Raw genomic sequence first — 19301 nt, 5'->3', positions numbered from 1 at the left:
GAACAAGGTGTGACTTCCTATAATCTGTAAATCACAAAAGTGACTCGCCCTAAGGAGACAAGGGGCATACAGTTCCTTCATCTTTCTAGCAAGAGACACTTAGAAAAGGATACACCTAGAATAATAGCTTTGAGGGCTGTTTTCTTTTTTCAAAGACAAAAACCAACAAAAATGAAGCAAAGGGGCCCCACAGTTATGAGGGAAGGGATTGGGTAGGTTCTAAAGAAATGAGTTTTTGTTAGAATCTAAGCTTAGCCATTCCTTTCAAGATGGACCTATTAAGGTGCTCCCCATCGGGGCTCACTACCAGGTAACACTCATATTCTTCCCCCCACACCTGCTTAGCTCAAGGTGCTGAGGAGTGAAGCGAAAACTAGCGATTTCTTAGTCTGTGGGGGCTTTACACAGAGTATGAGGTCAGTATGAGGCACTGTGGGACACTCGGGCTTTACATGAGCTAGATTTGCCACAGGCTCAAATTCACCAGCTTCAGGGCTACTGAGCTGTACCCAGGAATCATCAGGAGCTGGGATTGGAACCAGGAAAACAAAGTCTGAAACTAGGTGGGTGATAACAAAGCTCTCAGATGAAGGCGGTTTCTCTGGGAGAAGGAAAGATAAAGAAGGCAAGTACCAGAGGCCATGAAAGAAGGAAATCACCAAGGAGCCAGGCCTCCTATCTTACCAATTTCAAGGAAAGCAGGGGTTCAAGACTAGAAGCTACACAGGGGCAGGAACAAGGTTCACTTTTCTGCACGAGTAGCGATTTTTGTACATAGAGTGTAATGGAAAATTAATTAACTTGAAATTTTGCCCTGCATTTATAAATAACACCACTACACCACTACCCCACTCTCAAGATAGAGAAATCAAAGGCGATTAATGGGTAGAGGGCACAGACCTCCTTCTCCCTTCAGAAGATCATCTCCCGACTGTCCTTGTGCAACATTAAAAAGCAGGAAGTAACCTCAAGGGGTTGTCAGACCCATCGCTCTGACTCTCGGAGGGGTCTTGGCTGGAAGCCTTGCCCTAGAAATGAGGACTGACAAAAAAGGGAGTCCTTCCACGTTTGATAGCTAGTTGCCACAAAACATGTAAAAAATAAATGCACTAACAACTCAGAGTTCACGCAGAGCCTGATTTTCCTAACGACGGTGATTCGTACCCTTTGTAAAACGCATGTACCTTTCTCAGATTGCCTTCAAAGTCATTATCTCCTTATGGGTTCCATCACTCAGACTATGTGGGGACACTGCCGACAAGAGAGAAAGCTTTGCCTCCGTATAATGTCACGTGCAGCCCAAAGTCAGAGCAACGGAGACATTTTCAAACATATCAGGCTAGAGGCGGAGGATAGCCAAAATCTGCCTCCCAAATGATCCTCATTTCCGGAACCCACCAAACGTTCCCCCCTTCTGCCTTCCTCCTCAAAACCAGTTTGGCCATCTACACGGAAAGGAGTTCAGACTTGAGGAGGAAAGTTGCTATGGCAACCGAATGCTAACTCTTGACTTTAAGAGGGGTTTCGTGCGAACACAAGCTCCGACTGTTAGCTGTGAATTTTAAAGACCCCGCAAGGGTGTTGGATGCCCTCCTAAGCTAGAAGTGTTACAGTCTCTGCATCTGCTGTGACAGATGGCGGGGAACACATGACGTGCCGACTCGGTGGCGGTGTTTGCAGGAATCCAATGGAGAGACGTGTCACGGCCACGGAGAGGAGCCCAAGCAGGAGGGAGTGTGCCCTGCAGGAGACACGCACGGGCGAGCACACTGCCGGAGAGTAGAAGCCCACCAAGGGACAATCGAGGTGATCCAGGGAGGGCCAGGAAAGGGCTACCCTTGATTTGTGCTTGGCACCCAAGGTCAGACGCCTTGAAGTAACCCATATGGCACCCGTGCCTCCCCTCATTTCCCATTCCACAGGTGAGGGACTGCGGTGCACATCTCATCAAAGGATTAAGGAAAGACCTTGAAGCTGGGCTCCTCAGACACGGCTGGGCTGGACTTGACAGGGACAAAAGCCCGAGACACCTATCCTTCAGGTGGCGGTTCGCTTTTACTAAATGGGATTGGGGGCTGTGCTTCCTCTGAAGAGGGAAATCTCTGGAAGACACCTGGACTTGGGTAATCTCTAACTGCCTGGCCTCCCTCCCTGTGGAGACATCAGGCAAGAGGCAGGCCCAGAGTCAAAGAGCCCCGCATGACTCTGGGAGGGCAGACAGAGGGAAGTATGCCAAGGTACGTCCTGAAGGAAGGTGCTTTAAATGAGCCACAAAAGGGAGTCTGGAAAGAGTGGGCACAAAATGGGAGCTGTGCGACCCTGCCAAACTGAGCTCGAGAGAGACAGAGACAGAGAGGCAGAGAGGTAGTGGTTCAGACCGAGGAAAGGGGAAGAGGGCTAGACTTGAGTCTAGAAAACTGGTCCAACGCCCCTCGCCAAATCTTACGTATTTCTCTGTGGCCAGGACTGGCCTCTAGAAAGATCTGGGGTAGAAGTGATTTCTGTAGATGGCAACTGAAATTTGCTTTCGCTTGGGAGCCCGTGCTCCTTGCAGACCCTTGAAAAAGGCAGTGAGGGTCTGTGGCCGGGGCTCACGGGGGGCTGTGAAATCAAGCAGGTGTGTGAACCTTCCTCGGCAGCCCAACAGGCAGAACGAAGCCCAGGAATGGAGGGTTAAAAACGCTGCTGAAACCAGTTAGTCTGTGTTTCCATCAAAAGCCAAGCAAGTGAGCAAACAGACAAGCATAAGAAAAACCCATGGAAGTCACAGGAAAAGTCAGCCTCTGGCTAGATCCAGCCAGGGCAAGAAGCCATTCAACCTCAGCAGTTGGCTGTTAGCCCACCTGGGCCAGAGACACACCTAAGGTCACAAAGCTGGGAGGAGAAGGTCAGTGTGCAGTTGGCCAAGAGCTTCCAGGCACCGGGCTTACAGTTCTAGCTACATCACATCCCTCCCAAATCATGTGTCGCTAGAATGTAGAAGGAAAACAGATCAGCAAGCTTCCGCCAGCTCTAGTTCTTCCATAGACTCCTGACACGTCTTCGAAGGGTCTTTGTGGTCTCCCTAAACAGGGCTGGGGAGCTACAAAGAGGAGCATAACGACGCTTGTCCCTTCTCTGCCCTTTTCCTCCTCCTGTTTCCACAGGCACCATGACAATGATCACAAATCCAGTGGCTGAAACAATACTCATTTATTTTCTTACAGTTCTGTAGGTCAGAAGTCTGACATACGTCTCATGGGACTAAACACTGGAAGTCTGTAGGGCTACGCTCCTTTTCAGAGCCTTGAGTGGAGGATCCATTTCCTTGCCTTTTCCACCTTCTGGAAGCCGTCCCATTCCTTATGCCGGGCCCCCTTCCTCCAGCTTCAAAGCCGGCAGTGGCTGCTGGAGTCCTTCTCATGTCTCGGCTCGTAGGGTCTGGCTGCCGCCTCTGCCTCCCGCTTCCACTTTGAAGGACTCTTGTGATTGTACTGGGCCCGTCTAGGTGATCCAAGATACTCTCCTCATTTTATTTTTTTAAAGATTCACTTATTTATTTGAGAGAGAGAGAGAGAGAGCTGGAGCAAGTGGGACAAGGGGCAGAGGGAGAGAATCTCAAGCAGACTCCCCACTGAGCAGGGAGCCCAGCTCAGGGCTCGATCTCACAACCCTGAGATCACGACCTGAGCCAAAACCGAGAGTCAGATGCTTCACCGATTAAGCCGCCCAGTCACCCCTACTCTCCCCATTTTAAAGCCACTGGTTTAGCAACCTCAATTCATCTTTGCCAGGTAATGTAACGCATTCACAGGTTCTGGGGATGAGGAGGAGCCCACTGTCGGGGACCCAATATTCTGCCTACCACAGCTGCTCTTCTGGACCACAGCGCAGGTGATGAGTAAATACACGCTTCACCCTGGAACCCTCTAGAAGGTTGCCTGAGGATAGCTCCAGGCCCCCGAGGATGCTCCTTTGCAGGGAATGAGCGTGTGTGTTTGTGTGTTTGTGCAGCGCGTGCGTGAAGAAGTACACACGTGCCCTTGCACAGCTCCACATCTCCATATGGGCAGACCCCTCGGCATGGCTGGGAAAGCACATGTCCCAACACTATGACATTTCCAAGTGAGTTAGCTGGAGGGATGCAAAAATAACGTCGGCTTGACTTGCAGCCAATTCCCACACTCAGCTCTTTGGAGGAAGGCTCCGGGATGGAGTGTGGGAGGCGATAAAGTTTCTCAGTGATGAGCGTGTGGGCTGACCACATCATCCCATGTGCGGGAAGAAAGCAGGGTGGGGAGGGGGAGGGCTTCCATTTCCAGCATTAATGGGAATAAATGTCTCCGCAGCAGCCTTCCTCGGCTGCTCCCCCAAAGGAAGATGTTGCACCTTAGTCTCCGGTGTGGGGTGTGGGTTCCTATCTGCAGTCTCCCCACCCCGGCCTTCCAGCGGCTATTTGTTAATCGTCCCAGAGACTGGGAAACCACTGGCAGAGGAGGGCTTCCCAGAGCCATTTTCAGCAAGGATTAGAAACGAGATGTCTGGGAAGACTGAAGAGGCAGGTGATGGGAACTTCACTGTGGACAAGCAGCCGCCCCAACTCCTGGCTCGGGAAGCATGCTCAGTACTGAAGGCTGCTTCCATAGCCTTCAGGGACAAATATGTTGGATCCGACTTGGCTGGGGAAGTCATGCAACCCTCCACAATCCTACCTGTGTTCAGACTTCATGATGGACGGAACACAGACTATATGCCTTGGGAAGCTAGGGGGCTTTGGGGGAGTTATGTACATTCTTGGGACAATTCACATATTGATCTAAAGGGGATCATTTCTAAGACCCCTCCATGCTCAAAACACCAATCCCTTCTCTCCCCACATGTAATCACAAGTGCTTCTTGTTCTTTAAAACCTCAGGAAAACCTTCCAAGGCCCTCTGGAGATCAGGCTTGTCTCAGAAGTGAGTTTAAGCACTGAGCTTGTCCTAGGATCTCCCACTCCAAGTCAGCCAGGAGGGGACCAGAGACCAGCTCAGGCGTACAGAGTGGCCCTGCCTTGGAGATGAGCCCTTTTTCCTTTCTCCCGAGCACACTGGCTTTTGGGCATGGCACATGGCCCATCTGTTTGATTTGGTGTTTGCCTGACAGCGTGGGAAGAGCAGTAAGCAAGCACAGTCTTAGACGTCAGATGTTTAAAATGCTATACTTTCTCTTCCATATGGGGGTCTGGAATCCCTATGATGGGTCCAGGTGACAATAGCCCTTAGACCTAAGAAGGTGAACTCTGGATGTTGTAGCTGCCCGCTACTTCCCAAAGACACACCACAATGCATCACAACAGAAGCAAGGCTCTGTCCCTTGGACTCAAACGTTACTAATATCCCTCCACCCCAGCACCTGAAGAAAATGTGCCTGTAGGGGTAGGTGCGTGCACTGTGTATGTGTGTATGTACATGTGTACTCTGTGTGTGTGCAAGTGTGCACGTGTGTGCATGTGTGTGCCTATGTATGCATGTATATGCATGTGTATATATGCACATTTGTGCATGTATGCATATATACGTGTGTGTGTGTGTGTGTGTGTGGTGGAGGAGAAGGGGCTGTGCATGAGATACAGAGAGCTGGAGGAATTGGCCCCCAGCTCCCAACATTTCCCCTGGGTGTCTTAGCTGTCATTACACGCCTTCCTTTGTTCTAGGGCATCGCGCTGCTCTGGGAAGCATCTATCTGTGTTACTGAATCTAAAAGACTCAGATCTTGATGGAGATTGTTGGAGATGAACCCTCTTCTACAAGGAAAGTGCACAGCAACCTGGAAGGAGGGACCCATACTCCTCGGGATCGTGGAGCTCATAAGCTCGGGGCGTGCACCGTCACGTGCCTTGTCCGCAAGTGGACCCTCTCGGGGAAGCCCCAGCCCCGTCTCAAAACATGGCAGCCTGAGCAATGTCTCTCCCCTTGGCCCCAGTAATCTCTCTCCTAGGATTTCTCTGAAGATATTAACTTCACATGTGCCCTGCATTTATGTGGGAAGATATTTGGTAGTATTTGTAAAAATTAAAAATTTAAAGCATCCTAAATGTCAACGAATAGGGAACTATTTAAATGAGCTATGGTATGGCCATACAATGGAATACCTAATAGCCATTAAAATTATGTTATTGAGGAATATTTAACGGTTCTGGAAAATTTTCACGATAGAATGTGAAGTGAAAAACTCAAGAAAGAGCTACTGGACGTAGCGTGCTTGTAAGTCTCTCAAACTCATGCACAGATTAAAGATCGGAAGGGAGGACCTTATGATTTTAAAGCGATTTCTCCAGGAGAGAGAATTATAGATGATTATCATTTTCTTCTATAAGCTTTCTTAAATTTTCCAAATTTTCTACAATAAACATGCATTAAAAGGTCTAACCCCAGCGGCTGACATCCGCTGGCAGGATGCCACATGGATGGTGGAGGTCATCCTAGACTGGCCTATCTGGGATGCAGAATGGGGGCTACAAATAGGGTACTTCCAAGGCTTTCTGCCTGAACACGCCACATTCTAAGCCAACGGACTCAGGAGCCCCCGCACACTGGCAGCTTGCACGGCCTAGGCCCCCGAAGGCAATGGAGACATTGGGAGAAGATGTCGGGGTTTCCAGGGGGGTGATTGCAAGAGGCACAAACTCTGACAGTTACCCGCTGCCCGGTGCTCCTGCCTACCAGTTTCGGGGTCGCATTGGTGTTCACAGGGGTCCAGGAGCCGCCGGGCACAGAGGTCCATGGCCCAGGGCCCACTGGAGTTCTGCTGAGAGAAGAGAACCACTTGAGCTGGGTTCAGCCAGTCACTGGCATCCAGCTGGCTCCCCTCCAACAGGATGAACCGGCTCCCTGCGGGAGAGAGAGAAGAGGAATGCCTGGACATGCACACGACAACACACACACACATAGCACATGCGCACATGCGTGCGCACGTGCAGGCCAGCATCCCTCAAGACAGAGTAAGGGACACTCCACAGAACGGCCCAATCCCGAGGTCATTACGCCTACCAGCCCTGGCCTGTCATGACCCCCGAGCGATGGATCAGCAGTTGGAGGCTCGGCAACCACTTGGACCTCCTCCTGGCCTTGGTGGATCCCATCTCTTTCAGGGTGGGCCCCAGGAATTATCGGGCAGAGCCACTCTGTGATGGCCACAGCATGACTCCATCAGACCCAGACCCAGCCACAGGCACTGGCATTCACCCAAGGAGCGGGGACCTGCCGCCGGGCCTCCACTTGCCATCAAATAGCAGGCCCTCTAATGACGCGGACAGTCCCCACCTGTTTCCAGCCTTCTAGCGGCGAAAGAAGAGACTTTAACAAGTCAATTAGGTTCTCTGGGCTTCAAGAAATCAGGGCCTCCGGAACCCAAACAACTCCCTCATTCTACTGGGGTCCCCCTCGATGAAAGGAAATTATTGCTTCAGAGTTCCAGGCTTTTAGCAAGTTACTGCAATTAGGAATTTCTCACCCGGGCATACCAAACCAAAGTGTGGCTGGTTCTTAACCCCTTCCAAGTTCCCAGTTAGCTTCTCCCTTCCCAAAAGCCAGAGAAATCTCTCGGTGTCTATCTGCCTGTATCCAGCATGCTTTGTAATTCTCTACCTAGACAGGGGCTTATTTGAAAGCAAACAGAAATGAGAAATTGGAGTGGGCATAGAGAAGAGGAGGTAATCTGTTCACTTTTGTGTTGTTGTTGTTTTGTTTTGTTTTGTTTTGAACCTGATTTCTGATTTTGTCTGTGGACCATCCAAAGCCTTACTTATGTGTCCTAAGCCTTACTTATCTGGGTTTGTTTTTCCCTCACTTACAGTAATAAGTAACAGTGACGCCTGGCTTCTCTATCTTCCTGGCCCAAGATGAAAACTTCCCCTTTGCGGAGGAAGCCACATCCTCGGAAGCGAGCTTACCATCGGCGATCAGGTGTTCGGGGACATGCAGGGTGATTTTGACAACGAGGGGGCAGCTGACGTGAGAGGAGCACACGAGGCCGATCACACAGCTGGTGATGCTAATCAGCGTCAAGGTGGTCTTATTCACAGGACTTCTGGGAGAGCCCACTGGAAGCAAGATACAAGCAAGACACACAGTGGTAAGAATCTTGGCAGTGAGGGGCCAGTCTGGCCTTCTGCTTCCCAGCCCAGCCAACAGGGGAGGCAGTGGGCAAACCTAGTCCAGGCAAAGAATGTTTCAGCTCACAACCCCAATGAGCTTCATCCTCATGGAACAACACCGTGTTGTCAGCTCTACTCAGAGGGGCTTAGCATGCTAATGGTCCTCGGGGTCAACAACGATCAGCTGTGTGCAAGTTCTCCACGCTTTTCCTGGGACAGGTTTACAAAGAAATCATAGAGGAGGGCATTCTCCCCTGCTACCCACCTGACTGAGCTCCAACCTCTTGACCAAGGGTGGTAAGGATGCTTCCACCCCGTTCTAGAAGTCTCTGCACTTCTCACGGCTTCCCATAGAGGGCGCGCTCACAAACCAGCTCCTTCCTCCCAGGGCTCAAACTACTTCTCCAACTGCCTCTTGAGGAACTTCCCAAACACTGTGGGTGGGAGTCCTACAGGTCAATCTCCGTCTGGAGGACCGGGAATGAGGAAAGTCTGTTCTGCTGTGTAGGGGATGTTGTCATGCCTGAAGGGTCCCCCCAGTCCTGCGGTGACTGGGGTGACATTATAAATGGCAGCCTAGTGAGCAAAGAAGGATGCTGAGAAGGCACTTGCAGGCGGTTGCGGACAGGAATAGGAAGGAAGGTTTTCTTGGTGTGTCTTTGTTTTTGGTTTTTGTGCAGAGGATAAAATGGTAGTAATAAGAGGAATGTTTCACTCGGAGGCAGAACAGATGTGGGAAAGTAAGAAAGCAAGGCAAGTGGCCAATAGAATGTGTCCTTTGTCATTTTCTAATGGTCTGGTCTGTGTTGGCATTTATGACAGATAGAAATAAAAGGCATCTATTATGTCAGACAGCAGGTAAATTGCTTTGCATACCTTTTTTTATTTTTATTATTTGCTTCCTTAGAATAAATCTAGGAGTCCAGACAGTAACTACCCACTTCACAGGTAAGGAAAATAAGTCTCACAGAGATCAACCTCAAAATGACAGTAAAAATTTACAAAGCATAATTCTGCATCAGGCGCCAGTGTGCGGGCTTTACGTGGCTCATGTCATTTAACGAGGATCATGGTCTGATGAGGCAGCTCCCACAGAGAGACCGTCAGAGAGGCTACAGGGCACGTCCAGGGAAAAGCCACTGCTAAGGAGCCGGGACAGAGGCAGGGGTCGGGCTGGGGCACCATCCCCCAGACGAGGCACTACTCAATCTCTGGGCCCGGGGGAGTCTTTGGGAGTCTTTGCCTCCCTCTTCCTCTGATTTCCACCACCTGCAGAATGCACCCTGAGCTACTTGGTTTCTCCAGTCGGAAGACTCCACCTTGTCTGACCCCGCCCCTGGCTCTATAAGCCACGCCCTCCCCCTCCTCCGATACCGTTAAATATGTTTCCATCTTGAGTCCAAAGTCTCCCTTGCCTTCATTCTCTCCATCCTGACCCAAGCCCAGCATCGCACACCTGGACGCAGCAACAGTCGTGTGCCCAGTCTCCCTGCCTCAACCTCCCCACCCTTGCCTCCCCAGAGGCGCCCTTTGCAAAGCTGAGTGGACCAGTGAGATGCTCTTGAGAAGCCTCCAGGGGCACCAACTGAAGGGTTAGGTCCAAGTCCTCCGGTCAAGGCGCATGCTGTCTCCTGCTTGTCCGGCCTTATTTCCTAAGCAAACTGCAAACCTGCACCGTACGCTTCATTCTAGTAAACCCTTTCCCACTCTCTCACTAGACCATTATCGTTTATGTCTCTGTGACTTTGCACATATCATTTCCTCCTCCGCAGAATGCCATTTTGTCACCTTGTCAGCCTGGTATACACCTACTCTTCAAGTCCCTGCTCCAACAGCATCTCCTTGTAAACACTTCCCTGAAACCTTTGAGAGCAGATTCTCACTCATCCCCTGCTGCTCCTCTAGCCCTGGGAGCACCCTGCTGTTAAAGCTTTTATCACACTGCGTTGTCACTGTTTACGGGCACTTGCCACTGCTCTCACGTGATTGCAGTGACTTGCTACTCATCTTCTCGCCTCCCTGGTCCTTCTGTACCATCGAACCATCCTCAGCATCTCTGCCTGGCTTCCAAACGTCCAGTGGTTCCCTGAGACCTACAGAACCAAGGGCAAACTCATGGCCCAGGTGCGATCCTGGGGGATCTGGCCCGGTATCCAGCCCCATCCCCACTACCCTGTGGCCTGTGTTCTTACCCTTGCCATACAGAACTGCTTTCACGTGCTTAAAAATACCATGTTCTTTTGTGCCTTCCAGGCTTTCTAGATGCCGTTTTCCTTACTAGGTTGTCCTTACCCTAGAATCTGCTTTTTCAATAAATTCTACATGCTGTATATAACCTGGGTCTAATTATTCTCTCCTTCTTTGTCTCCTATTGCTGCCAGGTCGAATGACCTGTTCTGTCCTCTGAGTACTCATTTTACTTTATTTATAATATTAAATTAGGGCTTATCACCGTGCCGTGTTTCCATGTTTCTACCTCCCATCACAAAGCCTGACCTATGGCAGGTGAGTTATAAAATGTGCCGGCCTGATTGATGTATTCAGTTCAATTCAACAAACACTTACAAGCATCTATTATAGGCAAAATCCTTCGCTGGGCACTTTGGAAAAGTAAATTAGATATGCCCATCCCTAAGAAGCTTACAGTCTACTTGATAGCAATAAACAGTTGATGGACTAGGAGAGCTTGGTATTTTAAAGAAACAGTTTGATGCTGCAAAGAAACTCATTCTAATTCATTACTACGGCTCTTCTTAAACAGGATTTTATTAAAGCAGAACACGCCCTGTTCAGGGTCGGATGGGCCAAGGTTCACCATCTGCTGTATATTAATAGCTAAAGAGGATCAAGGATCCACATTCTCCCCTCAGGGATACTGGGGCATCAGACGTTAGGCTGCCCAGAGCCCCACTGATCTCTTGAGGAAAATGGTGGGAAGGACTTTTGTCCTGACAGTAGCAAAGCTTAGAGAAGTTGCAACTGAGGCATTAAAAGGGATGCTCCCAGTCTCTGGGAAGAATGCCCTCAGTGTGGAAGGAACCCGAGTAGAGGTAGGAGAGAGCCAAAATGTAAATGTCTTTGGGTGGAGTGTGGGGCATTGGTTGATGATGGGCTGGGGAAAATGCCATTGGGTATAACACAAGGGGAGGCCGCTCAAACATCCTCCACTCTATCTCAGTGGGTCCCTGTCTGAAATTCCTTAAGATGGAGTGTTGCACAAGCCTGAAGCCGCACTGCAGAGAGATCTGGGAGCGATGACAATGATGGCGGCACAGAGCTCTGCCAGTCACCCAAAGAGCCCATTTTAATATAATTTAATGCTGGTCGGAGCCCAGTGTGTGAGGAATTGTTAACACGCTTTGTATATGAGGAATCAGACTCAGAGAAGCTGTTGTTCTCCTCCGATATCACACAGCAAGTAAACAGAGAAGCCTGTTGAACCCAGACTTCCCTCAGTGACAACAGCGCTTCCAGCAAGGCCACGGGCAGTGGCACCTCATTGTCACAGCCACACGTGACACAGGAGCAGGGGCCCACTGAGCATCTGTGTCGAAGGATGGCACTAACAGGGCTGAGAAGAGTGTGTGAGCTCCCCGGGACCCTGCCGGGAGAAAGGAGGGCACTCGGAGGCTTGGGGGTCCTGTGATTCCACCGGGGAGGGGACGAAAGGCCAAATACGGTTACAGACGGATCACAGATCATTCCTCGGCGACCCTGCCCCCCAACCGCTGCCTCCCCAATCCCATGGTCCGTGTGGCCAGGTAAGCAAGGGGACATATACCGTCCACATTTTCACATACAACACACTTTATCAACTTTATTTCCTGTGTCTAAACAGCAAAATATGACTCCTGAGGCTTCCAGAAGGAATTGAGAGTCTTCTGACCAAGAAATAGCCTTTCAAACAACTTGAAAACTTGTTTGAGAGTGCCATTATCTGGGAGAGATGATTCTCAGAAATTTTCCACTCTAGGCTCTTCTTTCTTCCTTAGGAGGAAACACCAGCTGTGGTCCAAGGGATGCTTCCTGCAGAAACTGGCTTCGGTCCACACAGCCCCCAGCCCGACCCAGCCCCTCTGCAACTCCTCGGCTCCCCTGCCCGGAGCCCCGCCACCCGCTGTGCCCCTCCAACCTTCCCACCTCGGCTGCGCCTCCGGCTCCGCGAGGGGTCAGTGTAGAAGGTCAGCTGGGGGTCGTTTTCTGTCTCAGTGCCAGAATCCCCTTCAGGGCTCAGGAAGGCAGAACCAGCTGTAATGAAAAGAAGCACAGCACAGTTGACATCTTCAATGTTTCCTTCGTGACACCAAATCACTGGGCAAGTTCAGGAGAAAAGTCGATAAAGACAAGAGCAGGTTGACCGGCTGTTTGGGAGGAGGGGGCACGGACCCTGGAGCTTTTGGATACACAGACTGATTGAAGAAGTGGACCTTCTCACGCCAGTGGTCACCGGCGCCCACCCCCAGCAGCCCGGGCTCACCCCCACCCCGAGATGGGCCCCTCCCAGCAGCACTGCCCGAGAGGACCTTCGAGGATGGTGGGTGGGAAGGAATGGAAGGGAAACCTCCCTTCTCCAAAGTTCGGATGTTATTTTTGCTTTTCTCTGGTCCTAGAATTAATATACATTCGGTGGAGAAAAGAGGGAAAAAATAATAAAGAGAATGCACAGAAACATGCACAGGGAACAACCCCGATGTCCTCTAAAGCCTGTCAATCAGAGAAAAACTCCGTTCACACTTGACGTATATGCTCTCTGTCTTTTTCTGACATAGAAGTAGATAAAGGCTTTTTAATCTCCCCTTACAAATGGCATTTTGCTGTACCTTCCATTTTATAGTCTTGGGGTTTTTTTCCCCCCATTTAATAAATGGGTGCGCAACTTTCCATATGAACAAATATGGATCTATCTTATCATCCCAAATGACCGCATGAGAAGCAGCCGGACAACAGACAGATGTGCAGGTAGTTAACCGATTCCCTATTGATGGACACTTAAGCTATTTCCAATTTTTCGCTCTTTTAAACAATGTTGTGATGAACAGCCTTTTACACACAGCTCTGCGCACTCGTCCAATTATTTCCTAAGGATAAATGCCTTGTTTATGAAATTACTTGGTTAGAAGGTTTGTGCATTGAAGTTTTTTTAGCTAAGTAACACCCAACAGGCTTCCAGAAAGACTGGGCCCAAACACACACCCTATAGCCATGCCTGAGAGTTGGAGGTCCAACGTATGAGTGGTCCTGCCTCTACCGATGTTAAGGAATCCGCCACCCGCAAGCCCAGCCATCAGAAGCAGATACCTCTCGCCTTGTTGTTGATGCGCTTTCGCTGGCTGCTGGAGGTGTGCGAGAGCAGAGTGGCTTGCTGGTGGTTGGAGTCCACGGGGCTGGTAGCAATGATGTTATCCTTGTACTTGTTCATCAGCGACAGCTTGGCATTGTCGCTTCCTGCAGAAGGAGAAGTCAAGGCAAATGCTTTCAGAGAAAAGGCTAGAAGAAAGTGGAGCATGGAAAGCTGCCTGAGTTTCACAGAACTGAAATAAGGAAACTTTAAAGTGAGAGACTGGCAGAGAGTAAACACACCTCTGATTTCTGCAGGGCTGCAAAACTGAGGGAGGAGAGAAGGAGAGACATGACAACCGAAAACCCTAGTCCACTGATTCTGAATTGATTCGGGTCACCGCATGTGGCCCGCTGGCAAGAGACAGACAACAGATTCCTTTCTCTGGGGTGGCAAAGAGTTTTAAAAAGAAGCTGAATTTGAGTGCATTCAAGCAGAAAACGCCCTCTCCTCTTCCATTCCAGTTCACACCGTTCCCTGCGGTCTGACACCACTACTATTCGTATTTGCAGTACTGGCTGCTCCCCGAATTCCTTAGAGTTTGGAACCCCATGAGCATCACATGGGCTTTGCACCACACCAGGTGCCATGGGGAATATAGGCATTGACCACAGGTCTCTTATCCTCAAGGACTTCCCAGACTTTAAATCTCATTAAGAAGTGGCTATTCATATAGGATCTCTCCTAGTTACAAAGCAGAATGGAGACATCTTTTTTTTTTTTTTTTTTTTTTTTTTTTTTTAAGATTTATCTATTTACTTGAGTTGTTTGGAAGGGGCAGAGGGAAAGAATCTTCAAGCAGACTCCCTGCTGAGCATGAAGCCAGATACGGGGCTTGATCTTACCACCCATGAAATCACGACCTGAGTTGAAACTGAGACTCAGATGTTCAACCGATGGGACCGCCCAAGTGCCCCATAATGGAGACTGCCGTGATGTGCTTTCCCTCTTTTCAAGCCCCACTGAAAGTCTATATATCTTCAGCAATATTCCGTATGAAAAATGTCTTCTTTAAAGATAATGGAGCAGTTTTTGAGGGATCACTGTCTTGGGGTTTTCTTTATGAGGAGTTGTTTATTTACGGAAATTTCAGAGAAAGAGACAGGAGGGCCACTGTAGAAGAAAATTACAGTCATTCCCTCTCTGCATTTTGTTGACCCCGTTTGGCTCAGCCCGATCGGGTCCAAGTCTTTTCCACCAAGCATCTCTATAGAAACACAAGGCATGCAGGCTCGGACAGCCTGACTGCATTCCTCATCTTTGAAGAAGTATGACCGTTGTGAGGACCACAGAGGCATGGGCTAGACAACCCAACTAGCCACTCCCAGCCCAGACCAAGGTCTTCAGAGTCATAGAAAAGACCAGCACCTCTGCCCCTTCCACGCCAGTGGATAAATAAATCACCTAAGCAAACATGCGACTTGCAAAAATGCCCTACACACACGATCTCTCTCGCTAGCTTCTTATTTCCCTGGGGCCTGCTCTATTATCTATGGAAAAGGCTCTATCTGACCCCCTCTTCCATTGGATATAAAGGCATCTCTGCTTCCAGTGCAAAGGGGGAAGTGGAGAGGGATTCAGTGTATACTGGTTCTTCTGACTTCCCACATTGGAATACAGCTCCCCTGGTCTCAGGAAAGCGTGTACCCTTCTGGCCCACCTGGGAAAGGGCACAGGTGCATGGCATCATGCAGGACAACTGGCCCCCAGGGTAGAGAAGCTGGTTCCGTCCTCTCTCCCTAGTTCCCCAAGAGGAGGAGCGACTTGCCCACCTGGAGTGAGATCCATCCCCGCCTTCTCGTTGCAGCCCTGCAGGGAGTCCAGGGTGCGGGTGACCTGGCTGGCAAAGTCCTCCCCTCCGTTCATACACTCCCTCTGCAGGTGGTGGCGCAGGTCCGTGATGTCGTACTCATAGCCGTCCAGGATGGGGGTCTCCCGGATGCTCAGGGTGCCGCTGGAGTTGTGGCCCTGCACGCGGGCATTGCGCAGACTCTCCCGTCCGTGCCCGCCGATCAGCACAGAGGGGATGTAGTGAATCTCATTGGCCGCCTCGGCGCTGGCACTCTTCTGGGGCTGAGGCACCCGGCGGCGCTTGCACCAACGTCGGCGAGTGTACAAGATCATCACCAGGCACAAGATGGACAGCAGCAGAGCAATCATGCCACCCTGGGGAGAAAGGACAGTAGCCGTGGGAAGATGGGTGAGCTCGTCCCACCAAGAGGCATTGCCCCTCCCCCGACCACCATCCATCACTCACTCATTAACCCATTCACCCCAGTGCGGGATGCACTTAGACCAAGTATCACTCAGCAGCAAAGGGCCAGTCCATGGTGACGGGTGTTGAAGGAAAATGGAGGAAAGGTGGAACTGGGGTGGACAGTGACTCACTTAAGTGATCCAGGGTTGCTTCGTGCCTTAGCAAACAATGTGAAAGAGAGGGGTGTGTGTGTGTGTGTGTGTGTGTGTGTGTGTGGTTTAAGTTGTAGAAAAAGGGGAAAAGGGTCACGTCAATGATCAGTGAGTCCCCCCAATTTGAAACCTCAACGTCTGTCTCTGTATAATCGAGAAGGTGTCACTTAGCCTGGGGAGACGGTGGTAAGGACTAGGTTAGGGAATGGTGCACAGCGCCTAACAGACTGTGTCCCATGGAATCAGGGATGGCCTCACCCTGGACTTAAATGTCACCATAGGAGTATGGGAAGACCATCACCAATCCAAAGAGACCCAATGTCTGTTAGGGATTTACAGGCAAGTGTGCAGTGGGCCCTCGACATCTGAACATGACTGTTTAGATCACTATGGCTTTAGGGAACAGCTTATTCCCACTTGCACAGTCCTGGGTGATCGATCTCCCATTCATGCTTGAGCGAGGGATTGAGACCCATGTCCTGGAGTCAGGCCGGCAGAGAGTTTCCTTCTGAACCTACTCCTCCTCCCAGGGCATCCCCTGAAGCCACTCCTTAAACACCAGGACTCCAATTTGTGGTCTAACAGAGGCCAGGATGCCATGCTTGGTGACACTTTGACATCTAGGGGTACTTGGTGGGGGGGGGGGCTCTGCACACCTGTTGCTCCCCAGTGCACCAAGGGCATAAACCTTCCAGTGCATGGTCTGTATTCACTCCCTTTATTTTGGTCACTTTTCCTCCAAACCTGTTTCATTAGGTGGGGCTGTGCCAAATAGATCTGCTCTCGACTTGGGCTTCAGTCATTGCCACCCCATTCCCCAGGCTAGAGATAAAAACCTCCTATGAATTCCCAGGGGTCCCCCCCACCAAGGCTGGGTCAAGATTATCCCCTCAAACTCATGAACAGGGGCTTTCTCTGGTCTTGTGAGAATTACATCTTGAATTTATAAAGTGCCTCTCCCAATAAATTTTCCCATTTACCATCCCTCCCTCACCAGCACCATGAGCGAAGCAGTGTGTGCGCGTGTGTGTACCTGCACGTGTGCATACACACACACACACACACACACACACACACACACACACACACACGTTGTTGCTTTCAGACAGGCACACAGCAGCTGAGACAAGAAGCAACAGAGTCAGTTGCCAAGTGACAGATCATGTCAGGCGGATTTTCAGGGACTTACACTGGCCTCCAGGTATTTCAGATTTTTCCTTTATCTGTGGGACTGTTTCTCCTGGTGAAACCTCTCATGCAAGTAGACAGAGACCGTAAGTATGAAGCTGCCCCAGTTGCAGTGTGGGTGGGAGAGCGGGGACAAGTATTCCAGGTCACGGCCGACTGTGACCTCCCTGCAACCCACTGTCCCTCCAGGCACCCCTGCAGACCCCTGCCCCAGTGTTGCAGCCGAGCCCCCGAGCCTGAGCCCGGGACCCGCATGCTGAGAGCCCGTGCTTGAGTCCAACCCACTTGTTTCTCTGCAATCCCTTTATCTCCGAGTCAGACCCGCCATCCTTTCCTTCACCCCAAATTGAAATTGCAACAATAGGCAATTAAGCCACACAGAAAGAATAACTTCCCGAGTGAGAGAAGTTGTCAGACATTGAATTAGGCTAGTGAAAGCGAGAGGTAATTTTATTCCCTAAAGAGCTCTAAGAGCAGTATAAACATCAGTCTCCAAGGAATGGCTGAAACACCATCCTTTGGCACCTTTGGCATCCTTCCCCACAAGGTCCCCCTCAGAGGATCACAACAGGGTGATGATTGGAGGTGGGCGGCAGGCTGATTCCCATATTTTGCAGGAAGACAGCAAAAACAACTGTCTGGTTTGGGGCTGTTAATATGTATCAGACACGTGTTCTAAATGCTCCAGGCTTTTACTGCCCAGGGGTAGGGTCAACTACTTGTTTAGGTTAAGTAACTTGTTCAAGGGCACAGAGCAAATACACAGTAGTTCCGGAATTCCGGAATGGGAACACAACGCTTCTCGTGGCTGAGCTTCCGTGTCTAACCGGGGCTGCAGCGACCCCGCACACCCCCCCACCCCGTGAGCGGGGTGTCCCACAGATCGTCAGTGGGTGGGGTGCGGGGAGGGCGGACGAGCCCACTCACATCTAGCCTCGCTTCTCAAAGGGCACATCTAGCAGACGGTTGGTCCGAAGAGGCACCGTCATAAACAAAGGCCCTCTCGCCCAGCACCCACCAAGGGTCCAAACCCAAGACTGGCTGGCAGTGGAAGGACAACCCTCGCGTTTCAAGGTCTCCCTGCTCAAAGAAGACAACGTGCACCACACATCATTACATGCCTGAAGGATGCCATTAGATCCCAATTTAGTTAAATTTCCACAAAGAAATTTGTTTTCTCTTTCAGCTGTGAGACCCGTTGAAATTCTCAGGGTTTAGCTCCTCCTCTTCTGATGAAGAAACGACGGCCCAGAGAAACCACAGAAGCAGGTAGTGCAAAGGGGTTCCAGCCTGCCCCTCCTTGTGGCACTGCTCTCTTAGGTACTTCTAAACTTCCCTTCACCCCGTGTGGCCCTAGACATTCCATTAGGAATATTTTAGATCTATTACTTTTTAAATATTTTATTTATTTATTTTTAAATCAGACAGAGTGTGAGCATAAGCAGAGGGAGTGGCAGGCCGAGGGAGAAGCACGTGGCAGGCAGGCAGAGTAGCAGGCTCCCTGCTGAGCAAGGAGTGCAATGTGGGACTCGATCCCAGGACCCTGGGATCATGATCTGAGCAGAAGGCAGCCGCTTAATTGGCTGAGCCACCCAGGCGTCCCTATATCTATTTATTTTTAAATGGCAACTTATAGGGAGCTAGAACTCCAGTGTTCGATTGGCTAAGCCAGTGTATTTAGCAGCAATAACCTCGCTTTATTGCAACGTTTCCCCTGCTTAGACTCAGTGATTCCCAACAACCTTGGGTCTTTCTTAATCGGTTACTAGTAATAAGCTCCAGCCCCCACAGGAAGCTCAACACAGACACAGCAAAGAGGAGGAGCTCTTTAGGCATTCGAGCTGCGGTACGGGTTCTCCGCTTCTATAACCCAGAGCGGTGGCAGGTGTCACAACACTCAGCAATGATTTACTGAGGATTATTATGTACATGATCTCATATATGTTATATGATACTAACATGGAATATGATTTCATCACATTTTGTAATAATAGTAATCTGTAAAATCACTATATAGAAATCCCTGCGAACTGCTTGTCTGCTCTGTCCAGTGAGAGGGTCCTGGGTAGGAAGGAGTAGGGAGAAACCCTCTGCTACCCTAGGAGAACGCATACACGCAGCCACCTTGACAACTTTACTTGGACAGCGAGGACGTGGAAATCTAGTGCTCATGTTCAATTGCTTTTCCATCCCTGTGATAAACCACGGTTCTTTGATCTTGCTTGATTTCTAACCACTCTACTTCCACAG

The 19301-nt window shown here is 50.2% G+C and overlaps 1 protein-coding gene across 3 annotated transcripts in view; it reads right to left on the bottom strand.

The window, feature by feature from the left end:
• The window catches only part of ASTN1 (astrotactin 1), a 316666-nt gene that overhangs the window by 157442 nt on the left and 139923 nt on the right, over positions 1–19301 (bottom strand). For 2 of the 3 annotated variants that reach the window (XM_059412846.1, XM_059412844.1), the window contains exons 3-7: positions 15227–15620; positions 13415–13561; positions 12257–12364; positions 7913–8062; positions 6660–6851 (exon numbers count right to left, since the gene is read on the bottom strand). In XM_059412846.1, coding sequence (XP_059268829.1) covers positions 6660–6851; positions 7913–8062; positions 12257–12364; positions 13415–13561; positions 15227–15620 — 991 coding nt within the window. The remainder of the gene's footprint in view (positions 1–6659; positions 6852–7912; positions 8063–12256; positions 12365–13414; positions 13562–15226; positions 15621–19301) is intronic. The other variant, XM_059412845.1, reaches the window with a different exon arrangement.

The sequence above is a fragment of the Mustela nigripes genome, chromosome 10, assembly GCF_022355385.1.
Source record: "Mustela nigripes isolate SB6536 chromosome 10, MUSNIG.SB6536, whole genome shotgun sequence".
Lineage (NCBI taxonomy): Eukaryota > Metazoa > Chordata > Mammalia > Carnivora > Mustelidae > Mustela > Mustela nigripes.
The sequence above is the reverse complement of the archived record's forward strand: the minus strand, read 5'-3'. Positions and strand labels throughout refer to the sequence as shown.